A 22,080-nucleotide genomic window follows, 5' to 3' on the forward strand; every position below is an offset into this window, starting at 1 on the left:
AGATTTAACCTTATGCAACATAAGGTTAAATCTCATGGGAGATCCCATGTGGTACCTTGTCAAAGGCCTTGCTGAAGTCCATGTAGACAACATCAACTGCACTGCCCTCATCTACCTTCTTGGTTACCCCTTCAAAAAAATCAAATTTGAGAGACATGATTTTCCACTCTCAAAGCCATGCTGACTGTCCCTAATCCGTCCCTGCGTCTCTAAATGCCTGCAGACCCTGTCTTTCAAAATACCTTCCAACAATTTATCCACCACAGATGTGAGGCTCACTGGCCTGTAGTTCCCAGGCTTTTCCCTACAGCCCTTTTTAAACAAAGGCGCAACATTTGCCACTCTCCAATCTTCAGGCACGTCACCTGTGACTATCGATGAATCAAATATCTCGGTTAGGGGACCCGCAATTTCCTCCCTAGCCTCCCACAATGTCCTGGGATACACTTCTTCAGGTCCTGGGGATTTATCTATCTTGATGCACTTTAAGACTTCCAGCACCTCCTTCTCTGTAATATGTACACTCCTCAAGACATCACTATTTATTTCCCCAAGTTCCCTAACATCCATGCTTTTCTCAACAGTAAATACTGATGAGAAATATTCATTTAGGATCTCACCCATCTCTTGTGGATCCGCAAATAGAGGACCTTGTTGATCCTTAAGAGACCCTACTCTCTCCCTTGTTACTCTTTTGCCCTTTATGTATTTGTAGAAGCTCTTTGGATTCTCCTTTGCCTTATCTGCCAATACAATCTCGTGTCCCCTTTTTGCCCTCCTGATTTCTCTCTTAATTCTACTCCTACACCCCCTATGCTCCAAGGGATTCGCTTGATCCCAGCTGCATATACATGTCATATGCCTCTTTCTTCTTCTTGACCAGGGCCTCAATATCCCAAGTCATCCAGGGTTCCCTACTTCTGCCAGCCTTGCCCTTCACTCTAAGAGGAATGTGTTTACCCTGAACATTGGTTAACACACTTTTGAAAGTGTGCCACTTACCAGATATCCCTTTGCCTTCCCACAGACTCCCCCAATTAACTTTTGAAAGTTCCTGCCTGATACCATCAAAATTGGCCTTGCCCCAATTTAGAATTTTAACTTTTGGGCCAGACCTATCGTTCTCCATAGCTATCTTAATACCAATGGAATTGTGGTCACTGGTCCCAAAGTGATCCCTCACTAATACTTCTGTCACCTGCCCTTCCTTATTTCCCAAGAGTAGTCCTGGTAAAAACTCTACTACTCAAATATCGCTTCAACATGGCTGGGAGAACCCCTGGGGAATCTGTCACTGGGTTCTTGGCTAGGTTGCGGAAATTAGCTGAATATTGTGAATTTGGATCACCTCTTGATGAAATGTTGCGACACAAATTGATTATGTGGCATAAATGACCTAAACAACCAAAGGAAGCTTTTGGCAGAACCCAATTTGGACCTTAAAAAAGAGGTTGAAATAGCCCTGTCACTTGTGAATGCATTAAAAGGGGCTCAGGAGGTAGAAGGGGCATCTGACAGCAATGTCCTCCAATTAGGGTGAGGGACCTCGTGCAGCCAGTCCTCAATGGAGAGTGCTTGTATAAATCTGGCCTTAAAGGTCCCCTTTTGATATAGGAACCTTAATGTCACCACCAGGCAGTCAAGGAAAGGTAGTAAAGATCCTAAGTGTATTAGAGAACATACTCCAGGAGGGTGCAGTTGTCAGTTGACAAATTAAGGACACAGCCATGGCAAAGTTCCAGGAACAAGCAAAACGCATGCTGCCTAGAAAGAAAGCCGAGGCTAGTACCTGAGCATACCATGCAGGTATCCCCTCTTCCAGAGACACCACAACTGAATCATATTGTTACAGCCCTGACAATGGTGGAATTACTAGTGAATGGTCATTCCTTAAAGATGGAGGTGAACATGGGGGACGTATTCTCTATTATCGGAGATCAAGCATCCAACCCCTGAGGTTGGAAGACATGAAGACCAAATTAGCCACCTACGTGTGGGAACCTTTACAAATAGAAGGTATCACAGTGACCCCAGTAATTTATAGGCAGCAATCAGCTTGTCTCCCACTCATTATTCTACAGGCAGCACGGACAAAATCTTTTAGGGAGCGATTGGCTCCAGCAGATCTGGTTGAACTGGTTGGAGATCTTCAGGCTAGGCATGGAGGGAATGTATGAAGGTATTAGTTTATACCCTGGAGTTTTTCAGGAGAACTTGGGAAAAGTAAACCCCGATGCTACACCTAAGTATTTTGGAGCCAGACTAGTCCTTTACTCCCTGCTGGAGAAGGGGAAACTGAATTAGAGTGCATTGAAAGCTTGGATACAGTGAGGCCTATGCAATTTGCCTGTAGTCCCTGACCTTAAGCCCAACAAATCAGTTTGTCTTTGTGGGGGCTGTAAACTATCAGTCAGTCGGATCTCCAAACTTGATAGGTAGCCCATGCCCATTTGTATGATAAGTTAACAGGCGGCAAGACATTCTCCAAGTTGGACATGAACCACGCCCATCTTCAGCTTGAATTGGAGAGTCCTCCTGGAAATACATGAGAATTAACACACATAAGGGACTCTACAAATATACCCATTTGTCCTTTGGGATCTTGTCAGCGTGTGCCATCTTCCAAAGAGTAATGGAGAACATCCTTCAAGGGCTACCCAAGCGGAATACTTAGATGATGTCTTGGTCATGGGGGCTTCAGAACAGGAACACCTGGCCAATCTAGAAGAAGTCTTGCAAAGATTTTCCAGAATGGGAGTTCGCTTGAAAAGGGAGACATGTGTTTTCCAAGTAAGCTATTTAGGCTACCAAGTAGATGGCAAGGGTCTACATCCAGTAGAGAATAAGTAAAGGCCATCAAAGAAGCGCCAATCCCAAGGAAGCACCAACCCCAAGGAACCCTTCCTGGGATTAGTCAAGTATTATGGAAAAATTATTGTGAGTTTGGTTTCCATGCTGGCCTCCTTGCATTGCCGAAAATACCAAGGATAGTCCTGGGAAGCTGCACACGCAGAGGCTTTTTCTAAAGTTAAATGTCAGGTGCTGTGACCTAACTTGTCCATTTCAAGAAAGAACTTGTTTTAACCTCTAATGCTTCTCTGTAACGGGTTGATGCGATGCTGTCACATTGTTGGGAAGACGGGACAAAAGCCCATCGCGTGTACCTCCAGGACCCTTTCAGATGCAGAATGAAGATATTCTCAAATTAAGAAGGAAGTGTTGCGGTTGTATTTGGTGTGAAGAAGTTCCATCAACATGTCTGTGGTGGACTTTTTTTTATAGTTACTGACCATAAAACCTTAATGGGACTTTTCAAAGAGGACAAGGCAACTCCCCCCATCACCTCCCCTCGGATACAATGATGAGTCTTGTTATTGCCGGCCTACAAATATCTTGTAGAATACCACCCTGGAACCCGGATAGATGGTGTTGATGCACTGAGTTGTCTCCCATTGCCCACAAACCAGCACTGAATGAGGTGGTGACGACTGAACTTTTTAGATACCTTGCCAGTGTCAGCAAGGCCGATTAAAGCCTGGACCTTAAAAAGACCAACCTTATCCAAAATAAGGCACATGATCCTACACGGTGGATTCCAAGGATAACCCTCCAAAGCAATGAAATCCAATCTCGTTAAGAAATCTGAACTTAGTGTTGAGGACAGGATCTTTCTTTGAGGCTCCTGAGTAATTGTTCCACCCCCGGGACAATGTCCAGTATTAATGGAATTATATAATGGCCACCCAGGAGTATCAAAATCAAAGATGCTGGCTCGGAGTTCCATCTGGTGGCCCAGTTTTGACTCTGACATCACAGACTTGGTGAAGTGGCGTGACCTGTGCCAGGAAAATCAAAAACCTCCAACCTTGGCCTCCCTAAGCCCATTGGGAGTGGCCGGGCAGGCCAGGGGTATGTCTGCACGTGGACTTTGTGTGCCCCTTTATGGGTTCCATGTTTTTAATCACGATGGACGCGCACTCCAACTGGCTCCGCTGCACGGGCTCCACGACTTCTCAGGCTACAATTGAGAAATGATGACAAAGCTTCAGTGTACATGGAAAACGGAAGTCCTTGTTTCCTGTAACGGCATGGCCTTTACTAGGGGTAATTTCCAGAACTTTGTGCTCTCCAGTGGTATCTGACACATCCGGATCGCACCTCATCACCCATCATCAAATGGACTGGCAGAACCTTCAAAAATGGTATGAGGAAGCAATCAGTGGTGTCCATGGAAACTAAGCTGGCACGATTTTTGTTCAATTATAGGACCGCACCCCACAAAACACCAGGTGTTGCTCCAGCAGAGCTGTTAATGGGGCGATGGCTTTGTACCAGTTTGTGCCGATTATTCCCAAACTTGGTGAGGAAGGTGGAATCCCAACAGGAAAACCAAAAAAACCCTTTGATTCCATGAGGACTGAAAGAACGTTTGCAATGGGTGATCTGGTTCATCTGAGGAACTTCGGGGATGGGTCCGTGCAATCATTATGGAGAAAGGGGGACCAGAATTTTATAAGGTCAGAGTTCAGAGTAAAACACAAAGAAGCATTTGGACACCTCAGCAGCAGGGAGCCCCTGCCCGAGCAGCCCTCACCACCGGCCATGAGAGATAGCCACTGCCAGTGCCAGCCCTCAGCTTAAAGCTGACACCGTGTTGACCCCTCTGGATAGTGAAGCTACGGACTCGGAGATGGAGGCTGAAGAAGTGGGTCTCCGGGCTGAAGAGGAACCCGCATCGGTAACCCTGCAACCTTCCCTCCAGAAGAGAATGTCCCCTGTTTGGTTTACACCACTTGACCCAGCCCAGCCTCCCACCAAGCACCAAGCGATGGAAAGGCCTGCTCACAGTGAGGTTGCCGAGAGAGACGCAGAGCTAAGGCAGGGGGGATGCTGTGATGGCCTCGAAGTCCATGGGGAATCATCAATAGAACCCCCCCCCCCCCACCACCACCACCCCATGGGCTTTGCAGAGTATGAGCTGCCTTATTGGGCAAGCAGAGTCTCACCCAGTGGGAAGTGGTCAGTGAGGTTTCTTTTTAAACCTGTAACTTTACCCAGGCCGTGGTTGTAGGTCCCGAGGTGAAGATTACCTGACTGTAGGTCACATTTGCGGCCTTTTCTTTTGGTATTGGTGATGGGAGAATGGCATTTAGCTGAATTAATAGTTTCCAACTGTGGTTGGACGTAATCCTGGGGGGTTTCACCATGTGACCTCCTGCCTGAAACCAACTCGCCTTCACCCACCCCCCTACCCCCCCCCCCAACAAATTCCCATGCTCCCATTATTGATATATCCCCCATCCTCACAGTGCACCCCATTCCACAACCAATCAAAAGTGAACAGACTCTTTTGTTATCAGTTAGAACATAGAAAAGCTACAGCACAAACCGGCCCTTCGGCCCACAAGTTGCGCCGAACAATTTCCTTACCTTCTAGGCTCATAGAGGCTGTTTAACAGTCTATCACCCACACCCTCCAAGATTTTAATAAATTCGCAAAAGTGTTGAAAAAATTTCACTTATTTAGATCCTTCTGACTTTTCTCTTGGGGCTTTGTTTGCAGCAGTGAACTGGAGATTAATCTGGAATTCCAGGGTGAGCCTGGAGGGTTTGCAACCCCAAGGAACAGCAGCACAGGCTAGCTTCTCTCCCTCTTATCCCACTAAAGGAAGCCCTTCATTATTTAACCCAATCCAGGATATCGAAGGTGGGACCTTGCAGCCTGTTATTGTCAGCACAGCAGTGGGCAGTACAGTCATTTGCTGAATTTGTCTCGTATGACCTCTGAATGTGGTAAAGTGGAAAACAAAAATGTTTGTTTTTTTTTATCTGGGACTATGGTTCAGAAAGGGTTAATATTCTCATCTCCCAGATCCTGGACTAGTAGTGGGGGAGAGGTGAGACGGAGAGGAGGAGCAGGGTAGAGAGGGGGAAGGTGAATGACTTCTATTCGATGAATAAACACCACTGATCTAGCTGAAAGAGGCTACGGTTTCTCCTTGTTGAGAGGGCAGTGATGGATGGTGAAAGGAATTTGATGGGAGCAGGGTTTTTTCGATGTAGAGAACAACCTTAACAACCTTTTTAGAGAGAGCGAGAGAGAAAATCTGGGTCACATGCTTGTTGTTGCTTTGCCATCTCTTGTTTCCTGGGTTACCCTGCCAGACACACACTCCACCCACTGAATTTAGTATTTGCATATTAATGAGTAGAGGCATTCCGCCTTTCAGGGACGAATAATTTCTGCTTCCTGTTTCTCTGATGGTCCCTCTCTCTCTTTTTTTTTTCCTACCCAGAGATTTCAGTACGTGACATCAACACATACAGTACACCATGAAGTAGAGGGAGGCTGTGCTGTCTGCTTGTTGCAACCAGAAGGGGAAAAAAAAAGGATTAAAAAAAATATATACATATAGGAAGGGAGTTCAGAGATGTGAAAAATGTCAGGAGGTTGCTCATGTCCTGGTGAGTACAGTATACTTCAGTAACTAATGGCTAACCAATTAACTTTATTGATGTGGAAATGTGTGGTTTATGTGGGGCTGGGCTGAGGCCTGTGGCTCCACATTATTTCAGTTCAGACATAGCTGTGGAAGCAGAGAGAGGGAAAAAGAACCTTAATGTGTTTTTTTTTGTGGTTGAACCATTTTAGATTTGATCTGCGGGGATTTTTTTTCCTGCAATAGCACACGCAGTGTAACAAAATGATGTATGATGAATGTTTTATTTTAGATTTCAATGCACACACACACACACACACACGTGTTATGTTGCACTTGTGGTTATTGCGTATTTAGTAATCTTGTAAAATATTTTTAAAAAGCAGGATTTAGAATTTCCTCCAGCAGTCACGTAATCTATAAACTTTTACACTTGCTTACGTAAGAGTGCGTCACGTGACGGGTAATTCTCGTTCGCGTTTGTAACTGTGATGTCTACTCGCCGTCTGATTCCAATAAATAGCGCAGATATTTATTTACCCATTTATTTGTAAAACAGTCAGTGCGGTTTCTGTAACGAAAGGTGCGTTCGTGGCTGGGTCGGACCCAGGGATTTACATGAGCTTGCACACCACGGATGTTTGCGGTGTTGCGCCATGTCCTATAGAAGAACGTTCCAGGTCCGGTTCCCTGTCTGCCGAGAGTCTTACGGCTGTGTTCAAAGGCCCTGAGCTGGTGAAGGAGTGAATCTGGTTTGCTGCCTAACCTTGTCCTCAACTGCTTCCTTGGCCTCACCCCCTCACTATCTCTGTAATCTCCTCCAACCCACAACCCTCTGAGATATCTGTACTCCTCCAACTCTGATCTCTTTCACGGCTCTAATTTCCTTCGCTCCCCACCATTGGAGACCGTGCCTTCGTCTGCTGGCCCTAAGCAACGTCTCCACATCTCTCTCTCCTTTTAAGATGCTCCCTAAAACCAAGCTCTTTGAGCAAGCTTTCAGTCACCTGTCCTAATATCACCTTATGGGAAGCACCTTGGAACATTTTGCGACATGAAAGACTCTATAAAGGAAAGTTTTTTTTTGTTTCTTTTTCTAAAGTACAAAATATTCCAAGGGTCTTCACAAGATGAATCGGATGGGAAAAGGGAATGGATACTGAGCCCTGGTTAGGGAGTTTGGAGGGGTAACTGATATATTGGCCAAAAGAGGCATATGAGGACATTTGTAAGTAAGAACTTGCATTTCGATAGTGCCTTTCAGACCCCTCAGTATGTCCCAAAGCACTTTACAGCCAACTCAATACTTTTACAATGTAATTATTTTTGTTAATTTAACAAATTCAGCAGCCCATTTACACACAGCATGCTCCCATGAACAGTAAGGTGATAATGAACTGATGATCTGTTTTGTAGTGGTGTTAGGTGAGCGGTAATATTGACCAGGATACCAGGGAAAACTCTCTGTGCTTCATAATAGTGCTCTGGGATCTTTTACATCCTGAGTGGAAAGATGGGGTTTTGTTTAACAACCTACTTGAGAAACAACACCTCTGACACTGCAGCACTCCCTCAGTGCTGCACTGGGAATGTTGGACCAGATTACGTGCTCAAGTCTCTGCAGGCGGGCTTGAACTCACAACCTCTGACTCAGAGACAGGAGTGTTACCCATTGGACCACGGTTGATACTAGTGGAGAGGAGGACTTTGAATAGAGAGTTGCCAGAGAGTTGAGATGGGCGACTGTGGATTCACCAGCCATGTGATTATGGCAATCCTAAATTTAAAATGCACTTCTGAAGGTGGCGAAAGTAAATTAAGAATAATTCTGATAATTCATGGACTGCCACCAGATAGAATGGAAGTGAAAGCTGCTGGATTGTTGTTAAAGAAGCCAACAGCTGTGTCCTTCAGAGATAGAAACCTGCCGCCCCCGGCTGAATGTGTGTAGCATCTTAAACTTCACAGGGACATTACTGGACTTAGTTCCACACTTTATGTTAAAAAAGAATATTGAGATACTAATAAAGGTACAAAAAGAGAATCACAAGAATGATGCCACAACTGAGAGGGTATAGGTTTGACAGGGTAGATGTAGAGAAAATATTTCCATATTTAGGAGGCCAAAAACTAGGGAGCATAATTATAATGTCACTAATTATTTCAATAGGGAATCCAGAAGAAACCACCTTCACCCAGAGAGTGGTGAGAATGTGGAGCTTGCTACCACCAGGAGTGGCTGAGGTGAATGGTATCGATGTTTATTTACTTCCCCTTAAATGCAATGAGGGAGAAAGGAGCAGAAGGATGTGTTGGTAGGATTGGATAAAGGACAGCCTTGTGTGGAGCTTAAATGCTGACATGGGCCCATTGGGCTGAATGGCCTGTTTCCAAGCTTACATCGATGTAACTTGATAATATCAAATAAAATTTGACAGTGAGCGATATAAAGAGATATTAGAACAGGCAAAACAAATCGCTCAAAGTGGTAGGTTTTAAAAAGCACCTTGAAGGAGGAGGGAGAGTATGTTGAAACTGCAGGGAAGTTGAGGGAGGGAATTCCATAGGCCAGAACCTTGGCAGCTGAAAGCACAGCCATCGTGGTGCAGTGATGAAAATGAGGGATGCAAAAGAGAGGCCAGATCTGGAGAAGCACAGCGATCTCAGAGATTTGTACGGATGGAGCAAGTTACAAAGATAGGGATGTGAATGCAAAAATCAAGGCATTCCCAGGATGAGAGCTGTCAGTGAGTATTAAAGGTATTGGGAAAAGGAAATCAGGGCAAGATAGGATACTTATGGGCCATATCACCTGATTGGCTTGTGACTAATACCATCAGGGTATGTAAAAATGGACAAATCCCAAGTTACCAGGGTTGGGGAGCAGGGAGGGAGAATATAACAGAGGATTGGATCCAGAGGAATGAAGGGTGCAGGAGATGATTTCATTTTCTAAGGTCATTTTTGGAATGTAGCAAGACTGGCATTTATTTCCCATTGTTAGTTGTCCTTGAGAAGGTATTGGTGGGACTTCATGAACCCCTGCAGTGTGTGTGTTGTGAAGGGGTTCCTACGTTTCTGTTAGTTCCAGGATTTTGACTCTGCTGGAGGGAGACTGCTGGGTGGGATGAGGCCATTGGATTTAAAATGTTGAGGGTTGGGAGCCACTGGAGGTTAATGAGTGATTGGGTGAGCAGATAGTATGAACATAATTTAGCGGCTGGAGTTGTGGAAGAAGTTCCACAAGGGCGGCACGGTAGCACAGTGGTTAGCACTGCTGTTTCACAGCTCCAGGGACTGGGTTCGATTTCCGGCTTGGGTCACTGTCTGTGTGGAGTTTGCACATTCTCCTCGTGTCTGCGTGGGTTTCCTCCGGGTGCTCCGGTACTGTAGGGTTTCTATGATTTCTATGTAAAGCCAACAGAGCTATTTTACCAGATGCTGTATGTTACTGCACAGTAATCCAGAGACATGAGTTCAAATTCCACCACAGCATATGGAGGAATTTAAGGTCAAATAATTAAACAAATCTGATGCCCATGAAACTACTGGATTCTTGTTAGAAAACCTCATCCACTTCACTGGTGTTCTTTAGGGAAGGAAATCTGCTATCCTTAGCTAGACTGAACTATATGTGACTCCAAGCCCAAAGCAATGTGGTTGCCTCTTAGCTGCCCTCTGAAATGGCCGAGCGAGACACTCAGTTGTCCTCAGAAGGCAGCTCACCCACTGTGTTCTCAAGAACAATTAAGAATGGGCATTAAATGCTGGCCTTGCCAGCAATGCCCACATCTCCCCGTGTCTGCATGGGTCTCCTCCGGGTCCTTCGGTTTCCTCCTACAGTCCAAAGATGTGCAGGGTAGGTGGATTGGCCATGGTAGATGTGCGGAGTTACAGGGATAAGCAGAAGGAGGGGCCTGAGTAAGATATTCCGTCACAGAGTCAGTGTAGACATGATGGGCTGAACGGCCTCTTCTGCACTGTAGCGATTCTATGAAATGCTCAAAATTTTTATGCGTGAGCTTGGAAAGCAATTGTCAGCCATGGCACACTTGCCCCTGATTTAGAACATTGTGGGTTTAAGTCGCACTCCAGAAATCTGAGCGCATAATCCAGGCTGACACACTCAGTGCAGTACTGAGGGAGTGCTGCACTGTTTGGAGATGCTGTCTTTTGGATGAGATGTTAATCTGAGGCCCAATCTGTCCTCACAGGTGGCCATGAAGTATACCATCCCAACCTGGATTAGTTAACTCAGTACATGGAACCTCTCTGGTTGATATCTGAGGTATTCCTGTTTTTAGCTGTTTACTCTTCAAAGAGAGAGGTCTTCCTTTCTTTGAGGGGCTGCGAGAGAGTGAGTCTTAAAGGAGCAGTGATGCCGTGATTGTATATAGAAGATGTAGAATACCAACACTCTGCCCAACAGCACTTCCCTTGACTTTTCATCATATCCTTAGCGAGGGACTCCCAGTGTTTCTCCTGCTGTCACTGTTACTGGTAGTAGTTTTTAATTAAATACCTCCCTTTTTAACTTGTAACAGCCATAGCAGGGTGAAAGTCTGTATCAGAAAGAACTCCGGCCAAATCTGGTTAGCCCAGGAACTGCAGAGCTGGTTTTTGGAAAGGCAAAGAATTCTTACATATGGGATTGCAAGAATTTTTAAAAAAACCTTGGGGAGTTTAGGTACCAACAAAAAAATGAAATCTTATTCATCTCATTTGGTGTGTTCCATTTGATGCTTACTAAATTGTCAGAGTGAGAGTTTTGAGCTCCACATTGATTTGAGCCACTCCTGAATAGAGAAGAGACGGGCTTCTCATGGTGTGCACGTGTGAGCCCATTGGGTAAGAAGTGAGGAGTTCTCTTGAAGAGGACTAATTAGCAAGCGTATGGGGAAAGAGCAGGAAGTGTTGGGCTAAATTAAACAGCTCTATCCTGTGGTACTGTCTGATTCTGGGGTAGGCCCAGGTTTGGTTGTGATGTCTTACATGGTTGAATACCGAGTTGACGTTGTGGCCTTACAAATCTAGAGCAGCCAATTGCATTATAGAACAGCAATTGACCAAGTGCAACAAAACAAATTTAGGACAAAAACTAAAAAAGGTGTCCCTCTCCCGGTACGCAGTATGTTTATGCAGCACTGTGTTTCGTCTCTAAAGAGACGATAAATACTGACCTAAAATGGACATACATACTGAGAATTAACAAAATAATCAATCGCTCGTCCAACTCATTACTTTTGAAGTGACAAGTTTGATGCCAGCATTACTTCAAGAAGCAGCTCCCAGTGCATAATGGGCCCAATTTAACAACTTGAAAAATGTTATTAGCCTTTTATAAAGAAGATTTTAAACTACAACTTAATACATTTCAGCCAAGGTACAGACCTGTTTTAAGTGCATTGAACATATTTATATATACTTTCCCCAATATCCTTTTTTAAATGAACCCTTCTTATCTTTTTCTTCTCTCCCGTTCCCTCTTCCCCTGGTCTCGCTCTGGATATCCCGCTTTAAAAGCCGGTGTGGTTACACCTGGTACATGATGGTGAGGGGGGGCTGCAGGCTGACTATTGGAGGCAGAGGAGGATTTCCTAACCCAGCTGGACCCCGTCCGTCTGCTGGATCTCGATCGAGAGCAGGATCCTGGCTCAACTCCCCTGTGCCTCCCTGACGGCCTGCACCCCCGCCCTCCACCCCCATTCTATTCAGGGGTGCCTCACAGTAGAAGTGATCCCACAAAAAAGCCGTAAAAACTTGTAAACAATCCTTGGCAATTTACAGAGCAGCCTTCTCTCAAGAATTGCTGGTAGGGCAGCTTGATGCATGATGAAAATAGGTAGAGCTTGTGGCCGGATTCTCTCTCCATTTGTCCCTCTAAATCGCATTCGGGGTTAATGTTAATCACAGGCAGTTAGAATGGGCCTTAATATATGTGTGTCATTGATCACCCTTCAGCAGTTAACCTGGCTGAAGCTCCCAAAACTGTCCAGTAGATGGCAGAGTATTCATATATACACAAATAAGCGCACACACCCACAAGCACACAAGCACACAGAATAATATGCTCACGCTCATGTGCATGCTCCTGTACACACACTTCATACATGCCCACATAAATATAGGCACAATGCAGTGCAAGTGGGCACATATGTACACATAGAGCTGTACGTGGACTTGCATTGGCTGGTCTCCCTGTTTGTGAGCAATGCAGGAAAAACAGTCGGATATGTGCACTGTAATGTCGATGTGCACCCATGCATGCACACACTGTAACTCACTCAGTGCAAATAATGCAGTACTTCCCTTTGGAGAGAAGGCAAGGCAGGGAAAGGGGAAGCGAAAGATTTGATGAAGAGCCATCTTAATACTGTTTGAGAATCTGAGGTAATCTGTCTCCCTGGGCTGGAAGTTACTTGAAAACTTTCTGCTCGCACACTCTGACACTGAAACAAACACTCACTCACCGCAATAAATGTACTAAACACCAGTGGTTGCAGGTTTAACTTTAAACCACAAAAAAACACAAGATACAAATTAAGGACAATAATATTTAACTTTTTTTATCATAGAATCCTACAGTGCAGAAAGAGGCCATTCGGCCCATCGAGTCTGCACCAATCACAATCCCACCCAGGCCCTATCCACATATCCCTACATATTTACCCTCTAACCTATGCATCCCGGGACACTAAGGGGCAATTTAGAATGGCCAATCAACCTAGCCCGCACATCTTTGGACTGTGGGAGGAAACCGGAGCACTCGGAGGAAACCCATGCAGACACGAGGAGAATGTGCAAACTCCACACAGACAGCGACCCAAGCCGGGATTTGAACCCAGGTCCCTGGAGCTGTGAAGCAGCAGTGCTAACCACTGTGCTGCCCCTAATTCTAATTCAGTTTTTCCTGGTGTCCCATTCCACCAGGTGTTGAGGCCTCAATCTAATCAGCTATAATCTTAATGAATGGTGGAGTAGGCTTGAGGCCTATTCCTGCTCCTAATTCATATGTTTGTGGGGTTACGGGATAAGGCGAGGGAGAGAGTCTGGTTGAGATACTCTGTCAGAGTGTTGGGCATAGTCAGTGGGCCGAATGGCCTCTTCTGCTCTGTAGAGATTCAATGATTAACGCCTCATGTAAGTGACAGCCCCTCCACAGTGCTGCACTCCCACACTGGGAGCATTGGCCTGAATTATGTGCTGAAGTTTCTGGAGTGGGACTTGAACTTCACAACCTCCTGATTCGGAGATGAGAGTGCTACACACTGAGCCATGGCACAGCTGACATCAGGAGGAGGAATTGAATCCCAATAACAGCTGTGGACAAACTTGAGTGGTAGTAACTGCCAATCGTTGCCTTGTAGTGAATTGGTTTTGTGATGCGAGGTTGTGTTCGTATCCTGGCCAATCGAGGTCTTTGGCATGTCCATCTCCAGTGCCCCTTTATCAAAACACACTCCATCAATAATTCCACACTGCCATTATATATTTAACAAAAGTAATCCAACCCTTCGCAACACACTCCAGGAGGGCGCACAGCTTTGTTAAAGATTTATAGAGCTCAGTACCAGCCTCACCAAAGTCTACCTTCTTGTGAAATAGATTCCTACCATGCACCGAATTTAATGTTAAAGTAGAAGACTGGTTCTCATCTGTTTTCATTCTCTTTTAACTGAAAACATCTGTCCCTGAAACTTGTTTTATCTCTGCAGTTTTCTCTCCTCCTGACTCTGTCTGGACTTGAGTAGGAGGAGATGCGAGGAGGGCTGACAAATAGCTTGGTCAAAGCCATCAGTTTTAAGGAATGTATTAAAGGATGCTTGAGGGGAATTTCTGAGGTTAGGGCCCAGCAGCCGAAGGCACAGCCGCTAATGGTAGAGCGACTCAAATTGGTGATGCACAAGACATTAGATTTAGAGAAATGGAGAGATCTCGGAGGATTGGACGGCTGGAAGGGTTACAGAGGTAGGGAGGGATGGTCATGGAGGTCACGGAGAGGTCATGGAGAGATTTGAGTGCAGGAACGAGGCTTTTAAAACTTGATGTGTAAAAGGGAGAAGATTGCTGGCTGGCGAGTAAAGAATTGGAATTCTACCCTGTTCTGAGAGTTGTTCTTAGAACCTAGTAACAGGAAGAATTTTTACTGTCCTTGAGAGGGGAGAACAAGCTTGATGATTCTGAGAAAACTGAACACAATCATCAGATAATTGAGGAAGGCTGAGGTAAACGGGAATTTTTTCCTTAATTTTGTGGAGAACATTCTGCCTCATCAACATGTTTTGGGAATCTCTATTGGTTAAGCTGACTGTTTAATTCACACTTGATCTTGCGTTCTCCCTCCATTCCATTTAGTATTTAATCCTCCCACTCCCAGTCCCCAGGGTCAGCTTCTCGAACTTCCCTCATCACCACTCCCAGCTCCTCCCTGATGCTTTTGATATTGTGTTGTTGATGCCAGCTCCTAGACCATTAGCTACAGTATGCAATGCAGAGATAGGCCATTCAGCCCAGTTGGTCAGGTGATACTGTTTATAAGGAATTGCTGGTTTACATACGTCTCCTCCCATTCCTCTTAGCCTATGCCCTCTATTCCTTTCTCCCTCTTGTGCTTTATCTAGCTTCCCATAGAAACACAGAAGATAGGAGCAGGAGGAGGCCATTTGGCCCTTCGAGCCTGCTCCACCATTCATCACGATCATGGCTGATCATCCAACTCAATACCCTAATCCTGCTTTCTCCCCATAAGCTTTGATCCCATTCACCCCAAGTGCTATATCCAGCTGGCTCTTGAATACATTCAATGTTTTGGCATCAACTACTTCCTGTGGTAATGAACTCCACAGGCTCACCACTCTTTGGGTGAAGAAATGTCTCCTCACCTCCGTCCTAAATGGTCTACCCTGAATCCTCAGACTGTAACCCCTGGTTCTGGATCCCCCCACCATTGGGAATATCCTTCCCTGAAATGCATCTTTCCTGTTCACCTTGGCCTCTTCCTGTGATGGCAAGGTCCAGATTCTAACCACTCTGAGTAAAGAGGTTTCTCCTGAATTCCTAACTGGATTTATCAGTGACTATCTATGACGTCCCCCACCTTCAACCCCACTCTTTTTGTGCACCCAATCAAACCATTTCTTTTCCAGGGAAAAGAGTTCCCGCTTTTTAAGTTTTCCTGTTGTTATATCCTCTCCGTTCTGTTATCATCTTTGTGATTCTTCCCTGCACCCTCCCCATATCTTTATTCACTTTTTCGAATATGGAGAGCGGTTTGTAGTATTCCAAGTGTGGTCCAATTGATCATTGATACACGTTCAGTGTAATTTCTCAGCTTTTAAATTCTACCGCTCAAACAGTTTGTTTCTCTTATTAACCTGCATCATTACGGCGGGCGGCACGATGGCACAGTGGTTAGCACTGCTGCCTCAGAGCGCCAGGGACCCGGGTTCGATTCCCGGCTTTGGGTCACTGTCTGTGCATTCTCCCTGTGTCTGCGTGGGTTTCCTCCGGGTGCTCCGGTTTCCTCCCACAGTCTGAAAGACGTGCTGGTTAGATGCATTGACCTGAACAGGCGCCAGAGTGTGGCAACTAGGGGAATTTCATAGTAACTTCATTGCAGTGTTAATGTAAGCCTACTTGTGACTAAGAAATAAACTTTACATTTTGTGATCTGTAAATCTGATTCCCAGATTTAACTATCTCTCAGGCCCATTTAGAACATAGAACATAGAAAAGCTACAGCACAAACAGGCCCTTCGGCCCACAAGTTGCGCCGAACAATTTCCTTACCTTCTAGGCTCATCTATAACCCTCTATCTTACTAACCTCCATGAACCTATCCAAAAGTCTCTTAAAAGACTTAATTGAATCCTCCTCCACCACCACTACCGGCAGCCGATTCCACGCACCCACCACCCTCTGAGTGAAAAACTTACCCCTAACATCTCCTCTGTACCTACTCCCCAGACTTTCACTATCCAAGTAATATGTGATCTCTTTATTCTTCCTAACAAAATACACCACCTCACACTTATCTATATATTGGACATAATCCAATTACATGCCCATTCTGCTAGTTTACTGAGGCCTCCTTGTATTTTGTCACAATCTATCTTTGTGTTAACCCAATTTGGTATCATTTACAAATTTTGAAATTATACTTCCGATTGCTCAGTTCAAACTATTCCTGTGAATGGCAGTGGTCCCAGTACCAATCCCTGTTGAATGTCGCTTTTCCAACTTTTGCCAGTCAGAATAATTAGCTTTTTCATTTTCTGTTTTAATTTTTTGCAGCCAGCTTGCTATCCATTCTGCCAATTGTCCCCTGACTCCACATGTTCTGACCTTGGTCATCAGTCTACCATGTGGTTTATTGCATCTGCTGCATTACCCTTATCCATCCTAACTGTTGCTATTTAAAGAATTCTGGTCTGGCATGACCTTCCCTTTTGGAACCTGTGCTGACTGTTCAGTTACTATATTTTTGGTTTCTAGTTGGCGATTTACTGTTTCATTTTTTAAATGTGATTTTTTTTCTCAAACTACTCTGTCCAAACCAGTTCCAACCTATGTATGTCTAAAACTATAATAGAATCATAGAATCCCTCCAGTGCAGAAGGAGGCCATTTGGCCCATCGAGTTTACACCAAACTCTCCGACAGAGCATCTCAGCCAGGCCCACCCCCGCATTTACCTCGCTAATCCCCCTAATCTACACATCTCTGAGGGACAATTTAGCACGGCCAATCCACCTAATCTGCACATCTTTGGACTGTGGGAGGAGCACCCGGAGGAAACCCATGCAGACACGGGGAGAACCTGCAAATTCCATATGGACAGTGACCCAAAGCTGGAATTGAACCTGGGTCCCTGGCGCTGTGAGGCAGCAGTGTTAGCCATTGTGCTGTCCTAATAACATAACACGAGGAATTCCAGCTCAGGATGAGGTGGATGGTGCTAATAAAGTTTAAAATTATTAGGCATGGAGAGAAACATAGAAAAGAACAGGAGTAGGCCATCTGACCCTGTGAGCCTGCTCCACCATTTAATATAATCATGGCTGATCCTCTATCTCAATGCCATACTCCCGCGCTCTCCCCATACCCTTCGACACATTTAGAGTCTAAAAATCTATGTCCTCAAATATTTTCAGTGATTTGGTCACCACAGTCCTCTGTGCTAGAGAATTCCACAGGTTCACCACCCAAGGAGCTTGTCTGAGTCCTAAATGGCCTATCCCATATCCTGAGACCATGACCCCTTGTTCTATAACCACCCCCTCAGCAGAAACAACGGTTGGAATTTTACCACCCCGCCCGCCACAGGAATTGGTGCAAGCGAGGGGTGGACCATGGAAAGGTCTGTTGACCTTGGGCGGGATTTTATGGTTTTGGGATGAGCAAGGCCGTGAAATCCTGCCCAACATCTCTTCTTCCACTCTGTCCAGCCCTGTCATAATTTTATAAGCTTCGATTAGATTCCCTCTCATTCTTCTAAACTCCAGTGAGTACAGGCCCAGTCAACCCAATCTCTCCTCAACAACAATTCTGCCATCCCATGAATCAGTCTGGTGAACCTTCGCTGTACTCCCTCTATGGTAAGTATAGCCTTTCTTCGGTCAGGAGACCAAAACTGCACACACTACTCCAGATGTGGTCTCAAGAAGGCCCCCTACAGCTGCAGTAAACATCCTTGCTCCTGTACTCAAATATTCTTGCAATGAAGGCCTGCACACAATTTGTCTAACTGCTTGCTGTACCTGCATGCTTGCTTTCAGTGATTGGTGTACAAAGACATCCAGGTCCCTGGAGTTGAGGGATGCAGTGAGAAGGTGGGGTTGGGGGATGCAGTGGGGTTGGGGGGAGTATGTGGGGTTGGGGGAATGCGGTGGGTAGGTGGGGTTGGGGGGATGCGGTGAGTAGGTGGAGTTGGGAGATGCGGTGAGTAGGTGGAGTTGGGAGATGCGGTGAGTAGGTGGGGTTGGGAGATGCGGTGAGTAGGTGGGGTTGGGAGATGCGGTGAGTAGGTGGGGTTGGGAGATGCGGTGAGTAGGTGGGGTTGGGAGATGCGGTGAGTAGGTGGGGTTGGGAGATGCGGTGAGTAGGTGGGGTTGGGAGATGCGGTGAGTAGGTGGGGTTGGGAGATGCGGTGAGTAGGTGGGGTTGGGAGATGCGGTGAGTAGGTGGAGTTGAGGGATGCGGTGAGTCGGTCAGTGCTGTTAATCAATGCTGAAGGGTTATTGGGTCTAATGGCCTTGACATTTCCTGAGCAGGAGAGTTAAGAAAAGCTTTTTGCAAACCAGTTGTGAAAAACATGGGAAAGCTCAATTCTGCTCTGAAATTATTTGCACTGATAGGATCTTTAACTCTGTGGTTTAGGGCAGAGATTAATTACCAAACTAGCTACAGCTGGCTTATTAGTTACCAGTTGCCATGGAAATGAATAAAATGATGGTCATTGATGTGAACTCTCAATTTCCTCTGTTTTCAGCTTCCATTTGCTCTCTCCCCCTCCCCCTCGCCCTCATTTATTTATTTACTTTTCTCAATTCAGTCCATGTTCTCAGAAAATGACTGTGGTTTGAACATTCCAAGCAGTGGTAACCGTGGAGGTTCAGTTTGTTATCTCTTAAGACATCAACACTTCTCCAATCCTGAATTCTTGAGCATCACTGACTTTCAGTGCTATCGGCAGCCTTGCCTTCAACTGGTTAGGTTCTAAGCTTTGTAATTCCTTCCATATACCTCTCTGCCTTACTCCCCCAAGATGGTTCTTGAACCAAGCTATTGGTCACTTGACCTAATATCTCTTGTGTAGCTCAGTTTCAAATCTTAGATGATAATCATTATTGTGAAATGCCTTGGGATGTTTTACACGTTTCATGGTCAGTCCAGAATCCTTAGCTGATAGAGAACTAATTAGCTGCCTCCACCCAGTTCTGTAGCTGATCTCAGGCTCCACGTGAACTGCCTAAGGTTTGCTTTTCTCTCCAATTTACAGTCCACTCCAAGTGGCAGAGTTGACTGTCGGTAGCACATTTGCATGAGGCAGGAAGTCATAGGTCTACTCCAGAGACTTGAACCCACAAAGCTTTGGCTTTTTATAAAATTCATTGGGATTTGGGTGTCATTGGCAAGACCAGCGCTTATTGCCCATCTCTCATTTCCCTTGAGAAGGCGGATGATGTGCTCAGCGGAGTGCTAAGGGAGTGCTGCACAGTAAGAGTGCTGTATTTCAGATCAGACATGGGCGGCACGGTAGCACAGTGGTTAGCACTGCTGCTTCACAGCTCCAGGGTTCTGGGTTCGATTCCCGGCTCGGGTCACTGTCTGTGTGGAGTTTGCACATTCTCCTCGTGTCTGCGTGGGTTTCCTCCGGGTGCTCCGGTTTCCTCCCACAGTCCAAAGATGTGCGGGTTAGGTTGATTGGCCAGGTTAGAAATTGCCCCTTAGTGTCCTGGGATGTGTAGGTTAGAGGGATTAGTGGGTAAATATGTGGGGGTATGGCCTGGGTGGGATTGTGGTCGGTGCAGACTCGATGGGCCGAATGGCCTCCTTCTGCACTGTAGGGTTTCTATGATTCTATGATTCTATGAACTGAGGCTATGTCTGCCATCATAGCTGAAAATAAAAGATTCAGTGGTGCCATTTGGATGAAGAGCAGTAGTAACTGTTTAACACTTTGACCAACATTACTGAAATAGATTAACTTATTCTTTACCTCTGTTGTTTGTGGGAGTTGCTGTCTGCGATTTGGGTGTAAGGTTTTCTATGTTACAACAGTGACTATACTTTAAAAAGTACTGCATGTCTGTTGCACCTCTCGGCTGTCATACCCCAAATGCCTCACACTGTCCAAATCAAATTCCTGTGCCATATGTGGAAAAAGATCCAAAGGCAGCATTTGGAACGGATAGAAAAGTTCCCTCGGAACAGGAAATATGAGAACCAAAATATCTATAGCTTCTTAATCAACATGTGTAAGAACTCACCCAGAGCTTTCTTTTATTCATTATTCTCTGTCCCCTAAAAGTGAAACATTCCTTCACTTTAGCAACCCAGTTACATGTCAGCCCTGGACTTCTAAACTTGGGGAAATAAAAGTTTTATTTAGTGAACTACTTCCAGGCTACTCTTGGAGCTTGTGTATGGTTTTCTTCTGAGAATGTCTTGAGAAGAATTGATGAGGTAAATAGAGAGAAATTACTTATGCAGGTTGGGGAGTCTAGGACCAGGGGGCATTGCTTATAAATTAGAGCCAGATCTTTCAGGAATGAAATTAGGAAAGACTTTTCCATATAAAGGGTGGGAGAAGTTTAAAACCCTTCCACAAATGGCAGTTGTTACTAGATCAGTTGTGTGTTTTAATTTGAGATTTAATTAATTTTTGTTAGCTAAGGATACTGAGGGATATCGGAAAAAGGCAAGTATATGGAATTAGGTCACAGCTCAAGCATAAGAATCATTAGAACTATGAGCAAGAGTAGGCAATTCGGCCCCTCGAGCTGCTCTGCCATTTAATATGATCATGGCTGATCTTATCTCGGCTTTAACTCCACTTTCCTGCCTGTTCACCATCGCCCTCCAAACCCATTACTAATTAAAAATCTGTCCACCTTGTCCTTAAATTTACTCCATGTCCCGGCATCCACCACGCTCTGGGGAAGTGAATTCCACAGACTCTCAACCCTTTTTGAGAGAAATAATTTCTCCTCATCTCTGTTTTAAATCTGCTACCCCTTATCCTAAAACTATAACCTCGTGTTCTAGATTGCCCCACAAGAGGAAACATCCTCTCCACATCTACTTTGTCAATTCCCCTCATTATCTTGGACACCTCAATTAAACTTCCTCTCATTCTTCTAAGCTGCAGGGAGTAGAGGCCTAAACTGCCCAATCTCTGGAATCAATCTAGTGAGCCTCCTCTGAACCGCCTCCAATGCAACTGCATCCCTCCTCAAGTAAGGGGACAAACCTGTCCACAATATTCTGAGTGCGATCTCACTAATGTTTTGTACAGTAGCAGCAAACTTCACTACTTTTAGATTCAATTCCTTTAGCAATAAATGCCAAGATTCCATTTGCCTTCTTTATTCATGCACAAAAACACCCAGATCCCTCTGCACCGGAGCACTCCAAAGTTCCTCCCCATTTAGACAATAATTTGTCTTTGTAGTTTTCTTACCAAAATGGATAACCTCACACTTATCCACATTAAACTCCATCTGCCAGATTTAGCCCCATTCATTTAACTTATCCATATCCATTTGTAAATTTCTTATTTCACGATCTCGTTTGAGGGACTAAATTGCTTCTTGCTGTTCCTATGTTTCTAATGACCAAGTGGGCCATTTTTCATTGTAATCTTTTGGGCCCATACTTTTGAAAGCTAAATGCTTGGTCCTGGTGTTACAGGTGCTGTATATGGAATGCAAATTGTCGTAATTGTGTTGGCAGCACAGATTGCTTCTCTCCCACATTTGGGCAGCACGGTGGCACAGTGGTTAGCACTGCTGCCTGACAATGCCAGGGACCCAGGTTCGTTTCCCATCTTGGGTCACTCTGTGGAGTCTGCACGTTCTCCCCATGTCTGTGTGGGTTTCCTCCAGGTGCTCCAGTTTCCTCCCACAGTCCGAAAGACA

General features: G+C 45.2%; 1 protein-coding gene across 9 annotated transcripts in view; it reads left to right on the forward strand.

The window, feature by feature from the left end:
• ldb1a (LIM domain binding 1a) overlaps positions 1–22,080 on the forward strand; it is a 113,538-nt gene that overhangs the window by 30,707 nt on the left and 60,751 nt on the right. For 4 of the 9 annotated variants that reach the window (XM_078223016.1, XM_078223009.1, XM_078223013.1 and 1 more), the window contains exon 3: positions 6,297–6,465. The exons of 1 other annotated variant lie outside the window; for it this stretch is intronic. In XM_078223016.1, coding sequence (XP_078079142.1) covers positions 6,441–6,465 — 25 coding nt within the window. In that variant the 5' untranslated portion in view covers positions 6,297–6,440. Of the gene's footprint in view, positions 1–6,221; positions 6,466–7,106; positions 7,184–22,080 lie in introns of those variants that run through there. 4 more of the 9 variants (XM_078223010.1, XM_078223014.1, XM_078223019.1 and 1 more) reach the window with 3 other exon arrangements.

Source organism: Mustelus asterias, chromosome 11 (genome assembly GCF_964213995.1).
Source record: "Mustelus asterias chromosome 11, sMusAst1.hap1.1, whole genome shotgun sequence".
Taxonomy (NCBI): domain Eukaryota; kingdom Metazoa; phylum Chordata; class Chondrichthyes; order Carcharhiniformes; family Triakidae; genus Mustelus; species Mustelus asterias.